This window comes from Tyto alba, unplaced genomic scaffold, assembly GCF_018691265.1.
Source record: "Tyto alba isolate M040663 unplaced genomic scaffold, T.alba_DEE_v4.0 Super-Scaffold_23, whole genome shotgun sequence".
In the NCBI taxonomy this organism is placed as follows: domain Eukaryota; kingdom Metazoa; phylum Chordata; class Aves; order Strigiformes; family Tytonidae; genus Tyto; species Tyto alba.
This window is the reverse complement of record NW_024881297.1, coordinates 235,840-256,097: the sequence shown is the minus strand read 5'-3', so window position 1 is coordinate 256,097 and position 20,258 is coordinate 235,840. Positions and strand designations below refer to the sequence as shown.

General features: G+C 45.7%; 1 protein-coding gene across 2 annotated transcripts in view; it reads left to right on the top strand.

The window, feature by feature from the left end:
* The window catches only part of SLC4A4 (solute carrier family 4 member 4), a 185,704-nt gene that overhangs the window by 7,488 nt on the left and 157,958 nt on the right, over nt 1-20,258 (top strand). For both annotated transcript variants that reach the window (XM_042796525.1, XM_042796524.1), the window contains exon 2: nt 17,488-17,561. In XM_042796525.1, coding sequence (XP_042652459.1) covers nt 17,488-17,561 — 74 coding nt within the window. The remainder of the gene's footprint in view (nt 1-17,487; nt 17,562-20,258) is intronic.

Here is a 20,258-nt window from a genome sequence, read left to right as displayed (position 1 = left end):
GTTCGGCGGGAGCGGTGCTGGGTGCTTTTGTGGTGCTACCAGTGGGTCAGCTCAGACAGGCTCTGAGGTGAACGGAGTGTCAGCGCAGTCGCCGTCTGTATTGGTGCGTCGGGATAAGCTGGGGAACGCGGGGCCGTGCCGCCGGAGTGCGTGGTTTGCGTCGCCGCCGGCGGCACGGCGCGCTCCCCTTCGGGTACCTTGCTGCCCCCCTGTGGGGTGGTCACTTCTGTGGGGCTGTCACCCGAATCCCACAAAGCACCCGAGCACAGGGGACGCGCGGCTTTGAAGCCGTTCAACCGATTGACCTCCCGGGCCGTGCCGAAGCGCCGCACAGGGGTTGAGTCCCGTGCGAGCGCGGTACGGACGGGAGGAGCGCGCGGTGAGATGGTGCGGCGAGTGGAGAGAGCCGACCGAGTGGGGCCCCGAGGCTGCAGGAACAAAGTCTAGATTGCAACCGTAAGCTGCTTGTGGGGTGGGGTTGGAAATCGATTGAAGACCAGTGCAAAGTCTTCAGTGCGTCTTTGATAGGGACTTGCAGGGTGTTGTTAGAGAGAGGTTGCAGAATAGAACATTTAGAACAGAATAGAACAGAATATTTCAGCTGGAAGGGACCTACAATGATAATCTAGTCCAGCTGCCTAGGTTGTATCTTCAGTCACAGTTCACCTGTAGCCCTGTCAGATGACATCACTAATTTTGTTGAAAAAACATCTTAAATAGACAGATGTTGTTAGCAGAGTGTTAACTTTAAATGCTTTCCATTTCAGAGTGAGTTTATGTCTCCAGTGTATTACTGACACATACATCACCAAAATGTGCTTGGAAAGATTATTCTCATATAAAAAGCAAAAAGTACTCCTGCAGGAATGTTACATATGCAGAGATTTTCCCGTAACTGTGTAAATGCTTCTCACTCAGGATAAAATAGTATTGACATTTTCTACCTTTTTATAAATGGTAAGCGATCAGTTTATATATTGCAAAGCTGCAGCTGGGTTTTAGAAGGAAAGGCAGTCTGTCATCCGCAAAGGATGCCTTCCGTGTCGTGCAAGCTTTGGGAATGCCTTCTGTGGCCTTCAGCAAACGGTGTATGTTATACTTAACCATGCCCAGGGAAGTGGATTTTGACACCTTATTAGGGTAAATCAGAGTCCTCAGTATGCCCTCTCATGTCAGGCAAAAGAAGTGTTTTGGTTAGCTTAGTAGATGAAAAGGTATGTGCCTTTTATGTTTTGAATTTGGAAAAGGCTTCCTTTGATTAATGCATGATTCTGCCTGATGCCTCGCGCTGCTTAATGCAGATAGCTTGTGCAACTGTAAAAAGAGCTCAAACAAAGTTTGGTGAAACCTTTAAACTGAAAATAGATCCATTCAAAAAGATAGAGTGCTCTTTGAAATGGTGTGTTACATGGATGAACATCTGAGAACCATTTGAAGAAAAATTTAGCTAAACCTCGAGTGCAGAACAAAGGCTGGGTACTCGACGAAGCCCAGTAGATGCCTCGAGTCACTCGGATGCGTGATGGAGGGCGGGGGTCTGAGCGGGCTGCCAGGAAAAAGGAGGGATGTGTACTGGGATTTTTGTCCCTGACAGTGTGGCTGTTCTGTTTGAAGCACGAGTCTGCGTGGAGGCTTCGGGGTGTGAAGCCTGGCGGCACCGAGCTTCCCCGGCTCAAAGCCTCCTGGTTTGCCCGGGGAGTGTCCGTGTGCTGCGCCGGCTGAGACGGGCTCGCGGCTCCTGCCGCTGCGCCGGAGGGTTCTGGCTTGGACCTTGCTGGTGGCCAGTGGCAAGAAGGAAAAGTTGGGTCTGCTGGGCTTTGTGGTGGACCTTGAGTTTTCTGCCTTGGCAGTGCTCTGAAGCTAAGCCTGAGAGCCTGCTAGAGTGGAAAGAATGTGAGCAAGTCTGGGCTTGAGCGTAGGCTTAGGCCCATGCTTCGCTGAGAGTGTAGGCAAGCCCAGGCACCCTTCCTTGACTGTCATGGGCACTGAGCTACAGCCATGATGCTCTGACTACACACTTCCAGGGGTTATTCCTATCTGCAGTAGAAATGAAGGGAGTGGGCACGTAACTGTGATCGTCATACCATAGTTTAACCTGGGGCAGGTGCTCTGGACCTGTGAATAAAATAGTGAAACAGCAAGAATTGCTGCAAAAGAAAAACCTCCGCATTTTGTAAATTTGGATCACCCATCTCCTCCCTTTGCCAAAAATGCAATGCATAATTTTTGTTGAAACGGAATACGCTGTGAAACAACTCTGTGGAAACCCCAGCTGTGTCTTACAGTGTCAGAATCCTCTCCAGACACTGAATAAAGGGAGATCATGTCTTCAGCTTTTAAAATAATTACTCGAATTAAAGATCAAGCTAGAAGAGCCCAGAGCCAATGCAGTTCACTGAACATTAGGTATACAACTTAATTTATTAAAAAGCATTGCAAAACCAATTTAAGCTCGTCGTGCTCAAAATATATCTCCCAGCAAGTAACCTGAATGTCCTCTGAGCCTTTAGCGGTGGAGAAATGTAGGAGTGCATAGAGATTTCTGTGAACTCTAAAATTAGTTTCTGTAATTACTTTCCTATAAATGAAGCCATCTTTATTGAACCTGTTTCTGCCTTTTTAATTCTAAATGATGAATAAGACACCTTTGTGTTAATTATATCTGGGACAGTGCTTTGAGTTACAAACAGCTTAGTATTTTCCTGGGGAGGCTTGACTTTTAGCTGAGCGAAGGTACCTAGTGCTTTTCACAAAGAGGTCTGTACACTTCTGGATATGACCCTTAATTTGAAATTCTCAGTAACGTCTGTGAAGACTTGAACTGTGGTATCAGCTCAACTTTTCTGGCTCTGTTCCCAGACCAGTCATTCCACTTAGCAATAAAAAAATGCAAGATAATGGGTAGAGATAACTGGGATTTAATATTACCATCGACTATTTTCCTTTTGCCTCTAAACGGCCATGTTGCAATTAGGTGCTGGGCGTAAAGCTGGTCTTTGTTAACAGGTGTCTCCAAGAAGCGTATGGTTACATGAAGATTTACAAGCTGGGTTCAGTAATAGGTGGTTATACCCTGTATTTAAGAAAGTTCCTGCAGCTGATGGTTAAGCTGTGTGTGACTTGTCCAGAGTCATTGAGGAGTACCTTTTATCTCTTCTGCTTAATGAGGCCCTTATCACCAAAAGGACAAAAGGCAGCTTCATATCCAAACTCTTGTTGAAAATTAGCTGGAGTTGGCCACTGCTGTACCCTGTCCTGGAATGGAGATTCCACTGGTCATCTTTAACTAGAAATCTGCAGGCACCGACTTGTGTAAGTACGGTACCTGGGAATATTGGTCAGAAGGATGTCTGTTGTGTTGGGGATGAATCAGAACCGCTACGGAGAGGCCAGGCGGTGACCAAATTGGGCAGGTTATGCTCAGTGGGTGCTGACCACGCGTGTTGCCTTGCGTTGCCCTCTCCATCCCCAGATGTGCTGGCTTGCTTTTTGGCCATGCCTGATAGGCCAAGCTGCAAAGCTGCTTTTTATCTTTTATTTATTACTGTTTCGGTCAGTAGCTCAGTGAAAAACTTCTTTGGCCTTGCCAGCCTAAAAGGGAGTGTAAAAGTTGCTTTAGACCATTGTGCTTTTACAAACATATATTACCAAAGCAAAACAACTGTTTGGGGCCTGTTACAGAAAGTTGTTTTTCTGAGGTTTCTTCCCAAAGAATGGCTGCCTCTAGTTTTTTAGGCAGATGCACATGAAAAAGAGAATGAAAACAGACAGTGGGTGATCCGTATGAGTAAATAGGCCTTGTCAAATGTGCTTGTGTATCAGACCTTAGCACACCATTCCTGTCCTGTTATCTTTATAACTTGACTCTCATGGGCACCACGCACTAATCCTCATGCTCTACTTAAAATCAAACAGCACATTGCTTTGTCGTAGGGTGTATATTACGTGGAGTGTGTTAACATTAACTGTGGCTTTTGAAGATGCTTTTAAGTTTATAGTTCATAAAGCAGCAGCAGGAACTCCCCAGAGTTCAGGAAGAAGAGGAAAGAGAAGGAGGGAACTATCAGGTATTTTTTAATAGATCTTGCTTGTGTTAAAATACTGTGGCTTGAAGCCCTCTTTGATAAAGGGTTGAGTTGCACATGAACATGGGAAATCTCACATCTCTCCTTTCTGAAGAGAACACTTTAGGGATGTCAGGGAAGTTAATGTTTATGGACTAGTGCTCTGTAGTGTTGTTATTAGAGTCAGTAGGAGCCAGCTACTGATACAGGCAGAGCAGCTCGTTCTAGTGACAGACTTGCTCAAGTGACTGGAAAAGTGCTACAGGAGTCTGAGTGACATGAGTAGCCTTCCTTTGGTAAATTGGTCTTAATTTTTTAGGCTGTCTCTATCCAGAAGAGTGGTCTTTTTCAAAAGAGTCCATTCCTAGAACAGATGAGTTTTTTCAGACATCGTCCAAAAGAAATACCTACGCTAAAGTCCCATTTTTCTTCCAGAAGTCTGCTTGGTCTTCTGGACAAGCTCATTAGTTGTTACACTAGTTTTTAGGTTACTTTTGAGGACCCAGGACCTCCTGCAACAGTGCTTTTTCTCAGCATCACTGTGCTCCTACCAATTTTTCCCCACCAGTTGTTCTTCTGTGGCAAGGGGTGACTAGAAGGGAGTTTGTAAGAAGTAGCTATGAACAATTTCTGGCAAGAAGCTACTTTTCAGCTCTTGGGTTATTGTTTTGTTCTCAGTCTTGTTTTAGGCTGATATGAGTAAGTCTATTTTGGGCTGCCCTTAAATGGATGTCATCTAGAGGACAGTCTTGTAAAAACTTGGGAGTTGCCTGCTCAGCAGTTCAGTTATATGCCTTTGACTGTGGTTGGAGGATACAGTAAATCCAGCTTTAGGGCAATTAGAAGCAAATTAAGAACATGACTCTCCCATGAAGCAAAATGCCAATCCAGTAGCAAACTCATTTTGCTGGTAAAGTGAGTTTAACATTTCTAAACGGATTGACTTTATGCAGGATCATGTGTTGTCTGCTTATACCACTCTGCTTTTATGCTGCGTCATGTTCCTTCTGTTTAAGTTGGTGTCCTGGTGGCGAAAGAGCCCATATTGCTTTTCTTCCCTGACTAATGCAGCAAAAATGCAATCATGTGCCCCTGCCTGGTCTGGGCCAAACTCTCACTAATGGCTAATTGCTAGTCTGAAGGTCCGAGTTTAAAGATCACAGGCTTGGTCTGCTCTTCAGTGGCACCATGCTTTGAAGTCAAGGTGGTAGGTAGGTCACTGCAATGCATTACTCTCATCACTCTATCAGCAGAGCACGCGGAAGGGCAAGGGCCGCCTGAAGATAGTGCTTTGCTCCGTATACCGGTGACCTGCTCCCTCTGGCCCACCGCAGGGAATTTTATCGAGGGGTGTACAAAATTTCCGTTGACTTTCTTCGCAGGTGCTGTCAAGGCAGGGAACATGTGGACGAACTCCCTTGTGGTGCTAGTGGACATGGCAGTGGGGGCTACCCTGGACTGTCTTTTATCCCAGAGGTCATCGGCGTTCCATGAAAGCTGATAACGTTGGCAAACCCACCTCTCAACCTGCCCCTCTGATATCAGGAGGTGAAATTCTGCGAAGCAGAAAAGTTTCCCTGCGTGTGGGTGTAAGCCTGGTCAGTGGGAGCCAGGGATCAAACACAGGCGCTGCTGCCCCGGCAGCCTGGCCGTAGCCCCGGGAAGGCACCGGGGACTGCTCTCCGTGGACGGGACCACGAGGCTGCTGTGGCGATGCCGAAGGGAATCGCCACAATTTTGCTGAGTGATCCTCGTGGGTGTCGTTCGTAAGGGACCTGCATCCTTTGGCTTCTGCGGCTTGTGCTGGTATAATCAGTGTTTTCCGAAGCGCCTGATGCTCTAGAGAGACCAGATCGCTCCCTGGGCTCATGGTGCTGGGGCTGTGACTTAGTTTCTTCTGTTCTGCCTGGAGCTTAAATTGGTGAAGCAATGAAATTCTTTATTTCAGTTTATTCTGAAATGGCTTTAAAACAGCTTGGTTTTGCGTTTCCCTCCCCTCTCTCCTCTCCTCTCTGGAAATATTGTTTCTTCAACTTCAGTAAACTTGCACTGGTTTGTATTTTTGTGGTTTAGTTTTTATTTGTTGTTGTTGGGTTTTGGTGGGTTTTTTTCCCCTCCCAGTGCAGCTGGTGGAGGCAAAAAGGGTGTTTTGTTGAAATTGGCTGTTTGTGTTTCTAGCTATCAGGTCTGCATTAGTTTTGATTGACTACTATTAAATTAGCATTTTATGCGTGCACTGGGACTGGTGCCATTGACCTTCCTGGGAAGAGATTTTTGTCTCTCATCCCCTGGGGATCAGTCACTATAAAGTTTTCCGGATGAGCAGTTGTCACTCAAGTGAGGATGAGGTTAGCTTGGGACAATTTAGTCTCTGAAAGCCCACTGATTTTCCTGCTTGTCTGATATTTTTGGAGAGGCTCTTTTCTCCGCTGGGATTATGTGTGTGTGCTGACATTTGGATTGGGTGACTTTGCCTCTTCTATCTTAGTTTTACAGCTGTGTGCTGTGATCACACTCCTTTTGATGTGATCCCAAATGGTATCACATCCCTCCTTACTTTTGAGTAACTTGTGTAACTTCTAGAAATTACATAATCTTACAGAGGCTTTCATCTGATAATCAGGTAAAGTTTGCAGAGTTCAATTATTTTATTTTATTTTATTATTTTATTGTATTTTACTTTATTTATTTTATTTATTTTTTTCTTTCTTCATCTTATTTTTCTCTCTTCCAGCCTCCCCAAGGTCTCTACTGCTTAGAAATCAAATAAAACCCTTGACATACTCATGGTTCTTGGTCATGGACTTTCTCCAGGCCTCAGTCTGTAGTTGGACAGCACAGACTGTAGTTACATGAGGATTTTGATGATAAACACCCTTCAAGAAGGTCCTGCTTGTGTAATGCCATTCTGTGCTGCTCAGTTGTGCCACATGGTCTGCGTGTGAGGTTGAGTGTTGAAGCAGATTACTGAAATCATCCCTGTTAAAAATATCCTTTATGCTGGATTATGTTTTTGAAACCAGCATATCGTGAAACCGCTTATCACTTCAGAATGCTGAGAATTGGATCAGAAGTGCTGTGACTGCACTCTGCGAAGTGCTGAAAGTGCATTAGCTCCCTTGGCTGCTTCAGATGTGTCCAAAAAGTTTTATATGACCAGGCTTTTTGCCTCTGCCAGTCGAGGATTTGTGCTGGATCTGGTATTGCCTGTCCTCCTCCCAGCAGAAAGCGTAAAACCAGAATACGATCTGTACTGTGTGCTTGACTGGGGCCTGGCCTGGCTTAGGCCCCATCTTAATGTCGGTGGTCCGGAGTTTTGTGATACTTTTAAAATAATGACTTCAGCATCTCAGGGATGCTTGGGAAGGTGATGGGGAGGAAAACGTGCAGCTCTAGGAGTTGTGTGCTTGAAAGTAGGAAGCCTGAAGGAAGGGAGGAATTCCAAACTGTAATTAAGATATAAGCTAATCTCACACATTTTGTGTTAATAATGGGGGTGTTTTGTGTGCGGGGGGTTATTGCTGCAGAGAAGAGACTTTCCCTCATCTGGGAGGATGAGTGCAGGAGCTGCTTGCTGGGAAGCCGGGACCGAGTTCTGGATTGTTTTCCCTGGAGAAAACCAGATCTGGGTTAATGGTGCCCCACGCGTGCTGCCCCACCCCGCACTGTACACACCCCAGTGGGAAGCGGACTTAAACCCAGGAACTCCCATTTCGGATAACCTTTTTCTTTTAAAAGGCAGTCTGGGAAGACTGCTACGCCCACTTCAACATCCTCCCTGGTAGGTAGGGAACAGCTCCACGCTACCCACAGCTTGCTTTTTGAGACTGTAGGCAATATTCAGCAGATGCTGGAAAGATTTCCCACGTTTGCTCTTTCTTCGTCTAGGTTGACGTATCTGTGTATGTTTGTAGATAAGTGTCCACAGATCCTTGTCTGTTAATGTACTTTGAAAGCCTTGCACCCATTTTAAAGTTGTGTGCTGAGCTGATAGAAAATACATGCTTGTAATACTGCAGGCAGTTGTTAGTTTGTGATACCTAGTCTTGTGACACAATACACTCGGGCACAGATTTCTTGAGAAGAGCTCTTACATGAGGCTTAAACAAAGAACAACTGCTTTATAAAGTAGGATTGTTTTTAAATAGACAAGGGTTTAGTTGAAGAGCACATGAAAATGCTCTCATAAATCAGCCCTGTGGAGCAGTTTCATCTAAGATTTATTGAGCCTCAGGTCACACGCTAAATTATGAATCTGTTGTATACTGCCTCATTTTCTTTAAGTGGGGCAAACATACGCTGTATGGCTTGAAGTCATCTTCCCATGTCAGCCTTCTTGTTTAGTCCGCTCCTGAAAAGCACTCTCTCCTCTTGCCACTTTCCCATTTTTGAGCTACTCCTAAGATTTTCCTCACCCTTCTTTTTTTTCCAAGCACATGTTTTGAAGCAGGTGGGGGATATTTTAGGAACATTTTCATGCCAAAATTGAACTCTGGTCTTTTTTCCATTAGTACGCAAAACTGAAAAAAAATTGTAGGGATAGCCAATCGGATGTATAAAACATGGTCAAGTAAGAAGTTGCCTATAAGCCATAGAACCGTAACAAAAATATTGCAGGACATGACATTGTCATGGTAATAAATGGAAAAAAAAAAAACCAAAACCCACAATTCTGCAGGCTGTCTTGAAATAATAATTTTTAGGAAAAATTCACTGCTGCATGTGGATTTAAAACCTGACACCATTCTGCCTCTACAGAAAACTTTTTTGTGATTTATATGTCATGCTTTGCAGAGAATTAAGCTACAGAAGTGTCTGGTTTATGTTAGCCTCAAACAGATATATTCATAATATTTGCAATCCGAAATCACTCCTTCCCGTTGGTTGGCTCATCTCATAAATCAGCTACGTAAGTGCAATCCTGAATTCCTTTCAGAGTGTCTCGGTACCTTCTCCTGGCTCTAGCTACATTAAATATAGGAGATGCATGTGGAAGATGTCAGGAACCAGGTGCTCAGCTGTAGAGGTTCACCTCGTCCAGCTGGAGAGAGGGCTTCAACTGAGATGCTACAATTTTCAAATTAAGCTTGCATGCAATGTGGACTTCTTGCTGGTATGTCTCCAGTTCCAGCCTCATGGTTTCTGTTAAGAGAAGGAAATGGAAACAGGCAGCTGACTTTTCTCAGGTTTTATAAGGTTGTGTCGTTTTATGGTAAGCAACCTAAACATAGTAAAACAACGGTTTCAACTGCTACACCTACCCTAGGGTCCAGTGCCAGTATCTCCCACTTTTATTTCCGTGTTTTGATAATGTCACTTTCTTGTTCATGCAGAAAAAAGGTTCGGTTTCATTCACTGCTAATTGTTTTTCCTAGTAGTTATTGCAGTTTTGGAACATATCCAAGTTGAAGAGTTCTCCCAAAGTTGTCAGAGATTTAAACTGAAATTGAAATGATATAAATTACTTAGTCAAAATAAATCCAAGCCATTCTTACCTTACCCATGAGTTGAGATAAACCTTTAAAGTTCTTGACGGTCCAGTCAGTAAGAGTTTTTGAAAACAAGAGTTAGACAAGAACTGAGACTTGTATTTAAATCCTGTAGTGGAACTTGATTTCAATCCCTGAGAACACCTCTCTAGAGGGAAACATTTCACATAACAATGAGATGACCTAGTTGGGAATTTATTAAAAACCAAAACCAATAGAAGTCCCGCCTCCCACCCTCTCCCTGGTTTACACAAATGTCTCATTAATACTAAACCCACTTTTAGTAATCTAAGTAGCGTGGCACAGTGTTTCTGAACAAGTGGGCTACATTTTCTGGAGTGAAATCCATGTAACTGAGACATTACAAGCAAGTAACCCATGTCAAGGTTTGTATTTGCCTTGATGCTGCCTGACTGACCAGAGGCACCCAGCTATTTTGTTTGCCGTTTCCCTTTGGTTTTCATCATCTGCCAACAAGACCACCGTGGCAGTTGACTGGGAAAATACTTGAATTGAATGAACGGGCAGCAGTGTAAAGGCAAATGGCTGCCTACAGAAAACACCACCTGAAATGCTGATGGGGAGGCAGCCTCTCAGAAATGAGGTTTCAGAGGGACAAAGAGGCACTGAGAGAATGCACCTACTTGAATGACTTATTCTCAAGAACATACTGAGCGTGAGGGTGGTTCAAAAAAAAAGGTGAAATGGCACGAAGTCTGAAAAGCAGTCTTGTAGCTGTGCGCCGAAAGTGTGTTAGCACGCCAGTGGGTGTGGGATGTGTCCTGCTTTACAAAGCTAAGGTGATCAGCAGGAGCTGTGCCCCCTGGGCCTGGCTTTTGCAGGCCGTGCAGAGGTGCACTGGGTTGGGCCGGTGGCTTGTTTCCCACACGTGCCGTTTGTCACGACTCTGACCTGGGTGGGCTTCCGTGACAGGACCTCGACAGAGGGCCAGACGGGGAGTATAACCTCAATTTATGATTCATGCGGGATATTTAGGGGCATCCTTACCTGTGTTCTGCTCATCCTTTCTCCAAAGCTCCTTTAACAAACGTGCTTCAGTGTCAGGTAGTGAAAGGCTTATGTCGCTGTCACGCTTGAGAGACGTGAGCAAGCAAGAGCGAGCCTTTGAGTTTTCACATGCCCTTTGAACAGAAGAGCAATCCAGAACGTGCAGTTGCTTGTAAATTGGTAGTAAGATGCTAAACTTGCAAATATTTCCTACTTTTTGCCACCTCCTTGTTTCCCTGCAGCGTGTGCAATTAGTCTGCAAACCATGTCGCGTGCGTCGTGGCCCAACATGTGCTGGCAGTTTGCTGAAACTAGAAAATAGGTGTCAGTACTGCAAAAAGGAAAAGCACAGCCCAAACCAGATGAACAGCCAATGCTCCTCTGAGGTTGTACGTGTTCCAGCCTTTTCCTACGTGTCCTGCATTGGCAGAAAAAAAAGGTGCTGCAGCAACTTGCTTGCATTTACAGATTATGGTCTTGTAGCATTAGTAGTTGTCTCATGGTTCTGTACAGATGATTGGCATTGCTCTGGAGAGAGGAGATGGTGTTCTTCATTGAGACAAGAAGCCTGCAGGAGGGGGAAGAGCTGAGATGAGTCTTCTGCATCTGCTCTACTCAATTTCATTGTGCGAAGCAGTCACCTTGGGTGTTAGCTCCCTGTTGATTATCAAGAGTTATTTTAAAAGAAGCTGGGTTTATGTTTGGATTTAAAAATATTATACTGCAAGTTCTTTCTGCAGAAAGCAGAGGCTTCTGTCCTCTGTTCCTGGTGAGTACAACCTTTTGCTGAGAAAGCATGTAAATAAATGCTGTGTTAGAGCTGACAGGGGAAAATGCGTCCAAGGTAAATTTGGCGATGTGTTCTAAAAGCACATCAACCAGACAGCGCAGAGCATAGTCAGAAGCTCATTTTCCTGTGTGACAGAGCCCATATGCAAGTGTGTGAGAAAAACAAAACATCTAGTCCCTAAAAGGGAATTAGCCATATTAGATGTGTTTATTCAAACATTTGCATATGGGCTGTGAGAGCATCAGTTGAGACCAGGTCTCCTTCCTGGTTTTCTGTTCACTTGGCCACTGTCATCACAGTATCTGAATGTTTCACAGGTTGCAGAGGAAAGAAATAATGTTATCTCTGTCCCTCCGCAGCTTGTCGGCAGAAGCCCATTTAGCTTATTGACTCATTGTCTTTGGGATACATGCACACACACACTTGGCATCTAACGTGGGTGGCTTGGGGACGACACTGGTTGTCACGGGCAGGGAAGCCTTTGGTGACTCTTGTCTCTACTCAGGTCCAGGTCATCCTGTCTATGTGAGCCTCCAGGTCTAGCTGATGGTTGCGTTGTTCAGCCTGTTGAAGGTTGAACGATGTTGCTTGTCACAACTAGCACTGGTGGTGGAGGACATGTCTCAGGCCAGGGAAGGACGCTGAATGCCAGCTCGGTTGTCATGAGCGGGGCCCCTTACACCTCGTGTGGGGCAGTGCGTAGTGGTTGCACCCCTGACTGCTCCTTGCAAGCCACATTCCATTCCTTTTTGCGACCTCTGGTCATCATTACCAGCGGCAAAACCTCAGCTGGTGGGTACGTGCATATGGGTCACTGAGTTTGTTCCTAGCTGCATGGGGAGGAATTGCAGAGGACACGCTGTCAGAGACAGGCGTTTGTTCTCCTGCGAGCTGTAGAGTCTCTTCGGCTGAAAAGAAGTTGTCAGCTGCCCAGAGCAGCTGTGGCTGCCCCCTCCCTGGAAGGGTTCAAGGCCAGGTTGGACGGGGCTGGGAGCCCCCAGGGCTGGGGGAAAGGGGCCCTGCCCGGGGCGGGGGGGGTGGGACTGGGAGGGCTTTAAGGACTCTGCCAACCCGAACCAGTCTGTGGTTCTATGAAAACTATATTTTAGCCTCCAAGAGGAAAAATGACTTGTGTGCTGGATGGTTTTCCCCCTTTTGTGTTTGGGAGGTAAATGATGAAGGTGAATGGTGTATGTGTAGATTCAGGTGTAACCCTTGCAGGGTTGGGAGGATCTGTCAAATGGCTCACCCAGCTCTTCAGTTGGTTTTGTCTCTTTTTTTTTCTCCCAGCATCCCCATCCGTTTTGCTCCACTCCAGTTTATGGACAACAGTTTTATAAGGAGAAACTCTTGCCTCCTCCCTGAAAGATTTCAAGGCCAAGTTGAACGGGGCTTTGACCAACCTGGTCTAAAGGTGCCCACTAGGCTAAACCTCTTGACAGGTAAATGGTGCCAGGCTCTGAGAAGCAGACGGGGATGGTTGATTCTGCACACTGAGGAAGACCTTGTTTGACTCACCTTTCCCACAAATGTGGGCAGCTTTCACAGGCCAGCCCGGCGGGGTTGTAAAGCAGGAGCCGTCGTGTTTCTGTCGCCAGGGTTGAGCCGATCCCTTTTGGAGCCCTGCTGGTGGTGATGCTGCTCGGTGACCCAGTGTTCGCAATCCTCTCTCCTCCTCGAAGCCGTTGACACGCTCAGCACCCTGGCTTATTGCAAAAGGATTGCTCTTTAAATGTGACTTTAACAGGGGGCTCTGCATTGTGCTCTCAGTTTCAGTTACAGAGCTGGCTCCAATTTTTTTTTTTTTAACTCCCTTCAGTCCAGAGTTTGCTGGAGTTTCTTCCTGGTTGGAAAAGACATTTGAAACGAGCAGCATCGTAAAAGTTTATCAGCAAACAGTAACTCTTGTCTCTTGCTCCTCAGCTACGTTACGCCTTTATTCGCCCGAGCGAGTCGCATCGCCGTGCAGCAGCTCGTGTCGCCGCGTCAGCCCTTCTGCTTTATTTACGCCAAACACTAGTTTCACCAATTACGAAGTTACAAAAAGCGCCAGTGTGGATGATGGTCAGCGGGAAGGCCCCGGTGGTGCTGCCGGGCCGGGTTGTGGCAGCACGCCATCTCCCAGCGCTCTGGCCGGGCAGGAGGGAGGGCTTGCCGCTGGGCTCTGCCTCCCTTAGGACAGGGAACAGTTAAGCTGAGCTTATTTGCTGCTTTAGATTGCTTTGAAGATGTGTGGCAAGCATTCGGTGCTCTAACAAGGAGACCTGACCGACAGGAAGAATTTATGATGTGATGAGCAAAACAGAGACTGTCAGTTAAGTGTAGCCAAGGGGAAGGAGACAAAGAGTTTTAAAGTATTTTTTTTTTTTTTTTTTTTTTAGCCTATCTCAAATAGTTTGGTTTTCAGCCACAGCACTTTCCTTCAGAACCCAAATCAGGTTTGCTGTGCTAACGCTGAATGTTCAGAAATTCCCTTACCTCAAAAGTTACCCAGAGCAGAGGCAAACATACTTGCTCATTTTTCAGGGTGTGCTCTGCTTGCTGGACAACAGACTTTTCATCATCTTTTCTGCTTTGTGTTATTGATTTCCTTCACTTTTTCCCGTTTTATACTGACTTTTCTCTCCGTTATGAAATCTGGGATCCCTGCTAGTACTAAATTGGTTATCTTTTGAGTGGTCTGGCAGAACATTGCTGTGAGCTGTATCTGCCAGTGGTCTGCATATTTAGGTTTGAGTTGCATGCTGTGTTGGGTAGGCTGTGTGTGACTCTTGTTAAAATCCTGTTGACACATAATGTCATTTCTAAAAATGTTTGGTACCAATCTAATTATCTACCCAGGGAGGCCAATTACTCAGGCAGCTCATATTTTTTCACTTGAGTGTATTCTGTCAGAGTATATGGCTTGCTCAGACCTAGACCCTGAAAATAGAAACCCAATATTTTTGATTAATTTTTAAGGTTTGTTTCCAAAACCTTGCAGTAGAAGTAATGAGGATGTGAATCTGGATAAAAAGTGTCTGAATGTCCCATTCTTTTTACCTTACTACCAGGAGCTGGTAAACCAGGCTTAAACTAAGGTACATTTCTGTTCAGAGGCCCCAAAAGAATTTTCCCCCCATTGTTTTATCCAGTATGTGTGTCTCCTTTATGGGCTGGTGAAAATACCTTTTCTTGCAGCTGCGCTTCGCAGGTAGGACTCTGACAGTTTTCCTCTGAAGACCCAAGTAAAGATTTTCTTGTTGTTTCGCATGACTTTTTTTTTTTTTTTTAAATTTTCTTTTATTTCTCCAACTCCCATTTCATTCTACTTGAAAAATCCTGCGGAGGGGCTGAAATATTTCCCCCCTTCAAATTCATGAAGGATGTTTTCTTGCTTAGATGTTGGCCTGAAGAAATCCCACAGTAATCTGGGAAGGGTGGAAAAGACCAAGTCAAAGGAGGTGGCGCTTGGGAGTCTAATCACTAAACTCCTGCAGATTAGAGACGGGGCGCTCTGCCAAGGCGACCCAAGCTCTATTCCTGGCCCTTTAAACCCCCCCAGCTCCTTCGGCTCCGCTCTGCGCCCGTTTTGGGGAAAGCAACGTGTCGTCAGCAGTTCTCCAGGCCCCTGCACCTGGGAAGTGCAGCTCTTAAATGCGATAGAGTGATGCACGGGAGGAGAGGGCCGAGGGGGAGCAGGGGGTCTGTACCTGCTGTGCCCAGTGAATTTTCAGCACCGTATTCCTTGCAGGCAGTGGAAATTGCTCCTTTTCCCCCTCTTTTTACTCCCTCTTTCCCCAGCCCCCGCCATGAGAGTGTTGCTTCTCGGTGGCTGCACGCCCTGACCGATGCTGCCGAGGATGGAGCTGGGGAAACGGGTCTTGGAAGGCGGTTGCACAAACACAGATGCGCTGAGGGGCCGGGGCATGTCGGTGCTCAGGGCAGGGAGGCGGGTGCCGGGCCACGCTGTGGGTGAAAGTGTAAGAATGGACTTAACGGAGTAATAAAGTGCGTGCGGTTTGTGTTTGGGCTGGAAATCCAGTCCCATCTGTTCCAGATGTTTTCAGCTGTGTTTATAGTGAGTAGCTACTGTGCTGTGCTGGCAGGGAAAAAATAAAAATTAAAAAATAAAAATCGGGGTGTGGCTTCACAACCATTGTAAACAGGCAAGAGCATCCATGAAATGTGTTCCCTTTTGTTGCCTTAGAAAAGATGCGTAAATAGTCTTGAATAATTTATTGAAGGACTGGAGCTTTTGAGTGCTGGCTTTGTGTGTTTTGTTGGCAAGAGGCACCTCCTACCCCTCCACACAGGGCAGCAGCTGCCTGTGGAACGGTACCTTTCTTAAGTCAGATACATTTGTTCTTTAAACGCTCTGGCTTCTGGGTCTCTGGCAGAGAGTGCAGGCAGAAGCTGCCCATGTGAAGGGGAGGTGGGCCTTGTTTCCAATGTCAGAATTGAGCTTAAAATCAGGAGCCCGTGCTTATGTTTGTTTCATGTACGGTGCTGTATCATTTGCTGCCATCCAAATGAAAAATGTGCATTTCCATATGCTTAATTAGTGGTTTTGAATCTGCCCTGTTTGGCTTTGTTCTTTTTTATCTGTTGTATATGTGAGACTTGTTCATGGGAGCTGAGCTGCAGACTGAGAGCCAAGGATGAGCCCAACAGCGTGTTAGTAAAGGTGCTTGAGGTGGAGGACAGCTTGGCAAAGATGGGAGAATGGCTGCTGCGCTAAAGCTTCCAGAAAATGAGGGCTCAGGTACTTTCTTCGGTGGCTGTTTTTTGTTTGGTTTTGTTTTGTTTTCCCCAGGTAGGCATTGACATGCAACGTAGATATCCTAAGACATTCTGATTTCTTGGTATTCATCTCTTCAGCTTTTATACTCTCATGAATTTGAATGTGCCCTTAAAAAATTCTGTGAAGTGTTTGCTGCTGCTGCACTTGGAGGATCTTGCAGGGTCACAAGTGGAAATGATATGGGTGTGAAGTTTTGAAGGCTTTGCCTCTTTCTGTACCAGGTTTGTCCCTATTCCATCTAAGGGCTATAAGGAAAAGGTATTGTTTTTTGATCGTTACCCACATATGCCTGTTTCTTGCCATTGGTAGGAAAACAAGTTCCCAGCTTGGTCTCCTGTTGTATTAAGCTAGAAAGCTTCCACAGTGACTGTCCGGCAGCAAGCAGCAAATGTGTGCTTAGCCTCTAAGCAATACGAAAGGAGATTATTTAATATAGCTAGATTTTTTTTCTGTGTGATTTGATCACTTCCTTATTTGCTTTCCAAAAATGAATTTGCAGGTGAACCCTTTGAAAGCAGGCAGGTCCTTATTTTGTGGGTGAAATACAGCAGCATGAATTCTGGGCAGCACCATGGGAAGATCTTTCTGGTGGAGGTGTAGAATTAGGATTCTCTCCTATACAGAGAAGCAGATAAGAGGTGGAGAGAAGAGGGGAGGGGATAAAAGGCAACTAATCAAACCCATCCCCAAATGGATGAATGAACGGGTGACACGCATAAATGACTGCTGTGATGGTCTGACTTACTGTAGCTTGGTCTCTGGATAATCCTCGTATGTCAGATTTCTGTAAGGCCACCATGTGACACAAAGCTTACCTCCCTACAGACAAGTGTACTTTGCTGGTATTAAGAGGCTGGCGCAAGGCTGGCCTCCCACTGTGCGTTCGGACGCATGTGTATGTCTGTGTGTAGTATGCGTGCTTGCTTCTGTATGTGGCTCTGCAGCCGAGGTCTTTTAGAAGAACTTTAATGGGAAACTGGAATTCAACAAACTCTGGGCTGTGTGTCTGTACGTCCCTTTTAGAAAAAAGGAAAAAGGAGGAGAGGGGGCAAAAAAAAAGAAACAAGAAACAGGAAAAAAACCCAAAGACTTCTAGCTGGGATTGCCTTTCTCCCACCTGTCACCACTGATGTCCTCTCAAGGTTCGAATTTGAGCAACATGAGGCCAGCTTAAACCAAATGCCATTGGGAACAAGCTCCATGAAGGAACAGCAGGCACTGGAAGGAGAGCTGGAGTGCCCACAGGAACATGAACAACAGCTTGCCAGTTAACCTGCCCAGGACCTGGGCTGGTTCAAACAGCTCGCTCCAGGAGAAGTCTGAGCATTCCTTTTTTCTTTTCTATTACTATAGGATGGAGGACGAGGCAGTACTTGATAGAGGGGCTTCCTTCCTTAAGCATGTATGTGATGAAGAGGAAGTGGAAGGTAAGAGACCTTGGACCGCTGGGGAAGAAGGGTGCCTTTACAATTTGTATTTGTATGTAAGACTGGCACAGTGAGATAGCAGAGAAACAGGGCGCCTTTGTTATGCAGAGTAATTAATCCTAAAATTGACTGAAATACTGGTAAGCTTAATCAGGGTGAAACCAACTTCTTAAAGAAATCCTCTATTTTCAGTTCAGGAATGAATGTTGTCATACGCTGCTGGCACACATTTCTGCTTCCCACAAAGTTGTGTTTGCTGTGTCTTGCATAGTGGCTGTGAAATATCAGGGCTATTTTGTTTTCCTTTCCTCTGTGAGTATAGTTTTGGTAAGGCTTGCGTATCACCGCCGCATTTGGAAGTGCTGGAGTACGGTGGCAGGTGTTGCAGATGGAGAAGCAAACTGGAAAAATGAGCAGAATTTGTACTGAGCGTCAGGGGTGGACACAAGGCAGTAAGTGGGCGTTTGCCTGGGTGATCCTTTTAGCTTAGGAGGCATAAAGATAAGGTTTTTCCCTTGAAAAGGAACTTTTTAACAGAGCAAACGGTTTCCTCATGTTTTGGGAAGAGAGCATAGATGCCTTGGAAAGTGCTTTTATTTTCTCTCTAACTAAAAATGTTGTGAAATCCCAAAGGTAAAAAGAATTTAAAGGAGTTTAGTTTAAGGTTGTTTGTAGAAAATTATTAAGCTTGTGAGAATGAATTATTTGCAGCAAATTCTCTTGTTTTATGAGGATCAGTTGACTGTGTGCTTGACGAACTAGTGGTGGAGATGGAGGAAAGGACACTAGGGTACGTCTTCTACCTAGAAGGGAAGGGAGGCCAGCATTTCACCTCAAAGTGCTATCCTTCCCCTCTTGACTTAGGTATATAATTTCATTCCAGTTTCTTTATTTGCAAACAAATGTATGTGGCTTTTTGGTTTAAAATGTTTTGAAAGGTGTAGGGTTACAGCCACGTCACTGTCATGGGTAATGGACAGTGAAGAATCAAGAAGTATGGAAGAAGATAAGCTCCAAAAAGATGAATTAGAACACTTCCAGCAAACCAAACCAGTCATTTCCATGAAAAAGCCTGTGTTTTCTTCCTCTCTTGTAGGAAGCAATCTGTGTGCTCAGAAGCTATAAATCATCATGTTGGGTTTAATTAGGCTGTTTGCTGTCTGCAGGGTCAGAATGACAGGGGTTTCACATTAACCTTCTGCTTGTAGAATGATTGATACTTTGGCACAGCAGAAACATTTGAGAGGGGAAAGAGGGAGAACATTCTTAGATTTTACTGTCTTAAAAGTTGCCACGTGCTGTCGTGGTGTGTATTGCCAATGTGTGACACTCCAGGAATACAATACAAATTGTTGTTTGCGAAGAGCAGTGCGGGAGTGTCCTTTTAACTGTCTGCAGGTGCTGGGAAAAATGTCGTGGTTAATGCTTTAAGTAAGACTTGTAGAGGTGGTGTGTTTATCTCCCTGTTTCAGCACGGATACCCTGATTTGATTTAGTTGGGCTGGGGTCAGGAGAAGAGGAGCTGAAACGGGTATTTCTAATTGCACCCAACAAGCCTCTTGGGAACCGTAGCTGCTTCTCCGAGCCTCCGCAGGGATGTGGAGCTTTGTAGCCGGCCAATTCCCGTGTGCGTGATAGGGGCAGCACCTTGATTCTTGCCAGGCTCCTGCAAATGAGCTCACTAAATCGCAAAAGGAGCTGCTGTTTGTGGCAGGGCTAGTGCTGATGCCGTAGCATCTGTCAGCGTCACGGCGAGTGTATGATGCGGGCCGTGAGTTGCTGCGCAGCCACTCCGCTCTTCTGGAGAGGGACAGCCTTGAATTTGTAGCCTACCTGGCAAATCTGGGGCATTAACACACTGCAAGGAATCCTTAAAGGTTTTGGCACTTTGAAGAGATCTTACTTGCCTCAGAGGAGAAGACTTCCAACCTATATGATTCTATGCATGCCCTCAACTACCTGTAACTCTCTATGCAGACATGTGTCCTGTATATAAGTATGCATAATGTATGTGTGTATCTAGTATGCACACGTGCACCCCGTGTACAGTCATAGTCTGCACGTATGGAATGAATTGTAGACTCACAGAATGGTTTGAGTTGGCAGGGCCCTTAAAGCCCCCCCAGTGCCCCCCCCTGCCCCGGGCAGGGCCCCCTTCCCCCAGCCCAGGGGGCTCCCAGCCCCGTCCAACCTGGCCTTGAACCCTTCCAGGGAGGGGGCAGCCACAGCTGCTCTGGGCACCCCGGGCCAGCGCCTCACCCCCCGCACAGGGAAGGATTTCTGCCTTAGAGCTCACCTAAATCTGCCCTCTCTCAGTTTAAGGTCCAATGGAAGGGCTAAAACATCTGGTTGAAGGCCTTTGGCTGACACTGGGCGCAGATGCTTTTCTCTGCTAGATCTCTGCACTGCAGGTGGAGTGGTTTCAAGGAGGAGAGCATTTGTCTAGAGACCTGAAGGTGTTAGCTTTGAAGTGCTCTCCGTTACTTCAGCCACTTTCATGGTATGGTTATAACTTGCTTTTCTAAAAGGCTTACAGTAATTGCACCCTCTGTAGAAGAAGGTAACAGTGAGTGCAGTTGTTACCTCCAGGTGTATTTTATTTTTCCTGATTGCTTTTATTTCTAGCCTACTTTCATGAGCAAACAACATAGACATCCTAAGTTGTTTGCCTCTCTTGCCTCTTCTTTTCATTCCTCT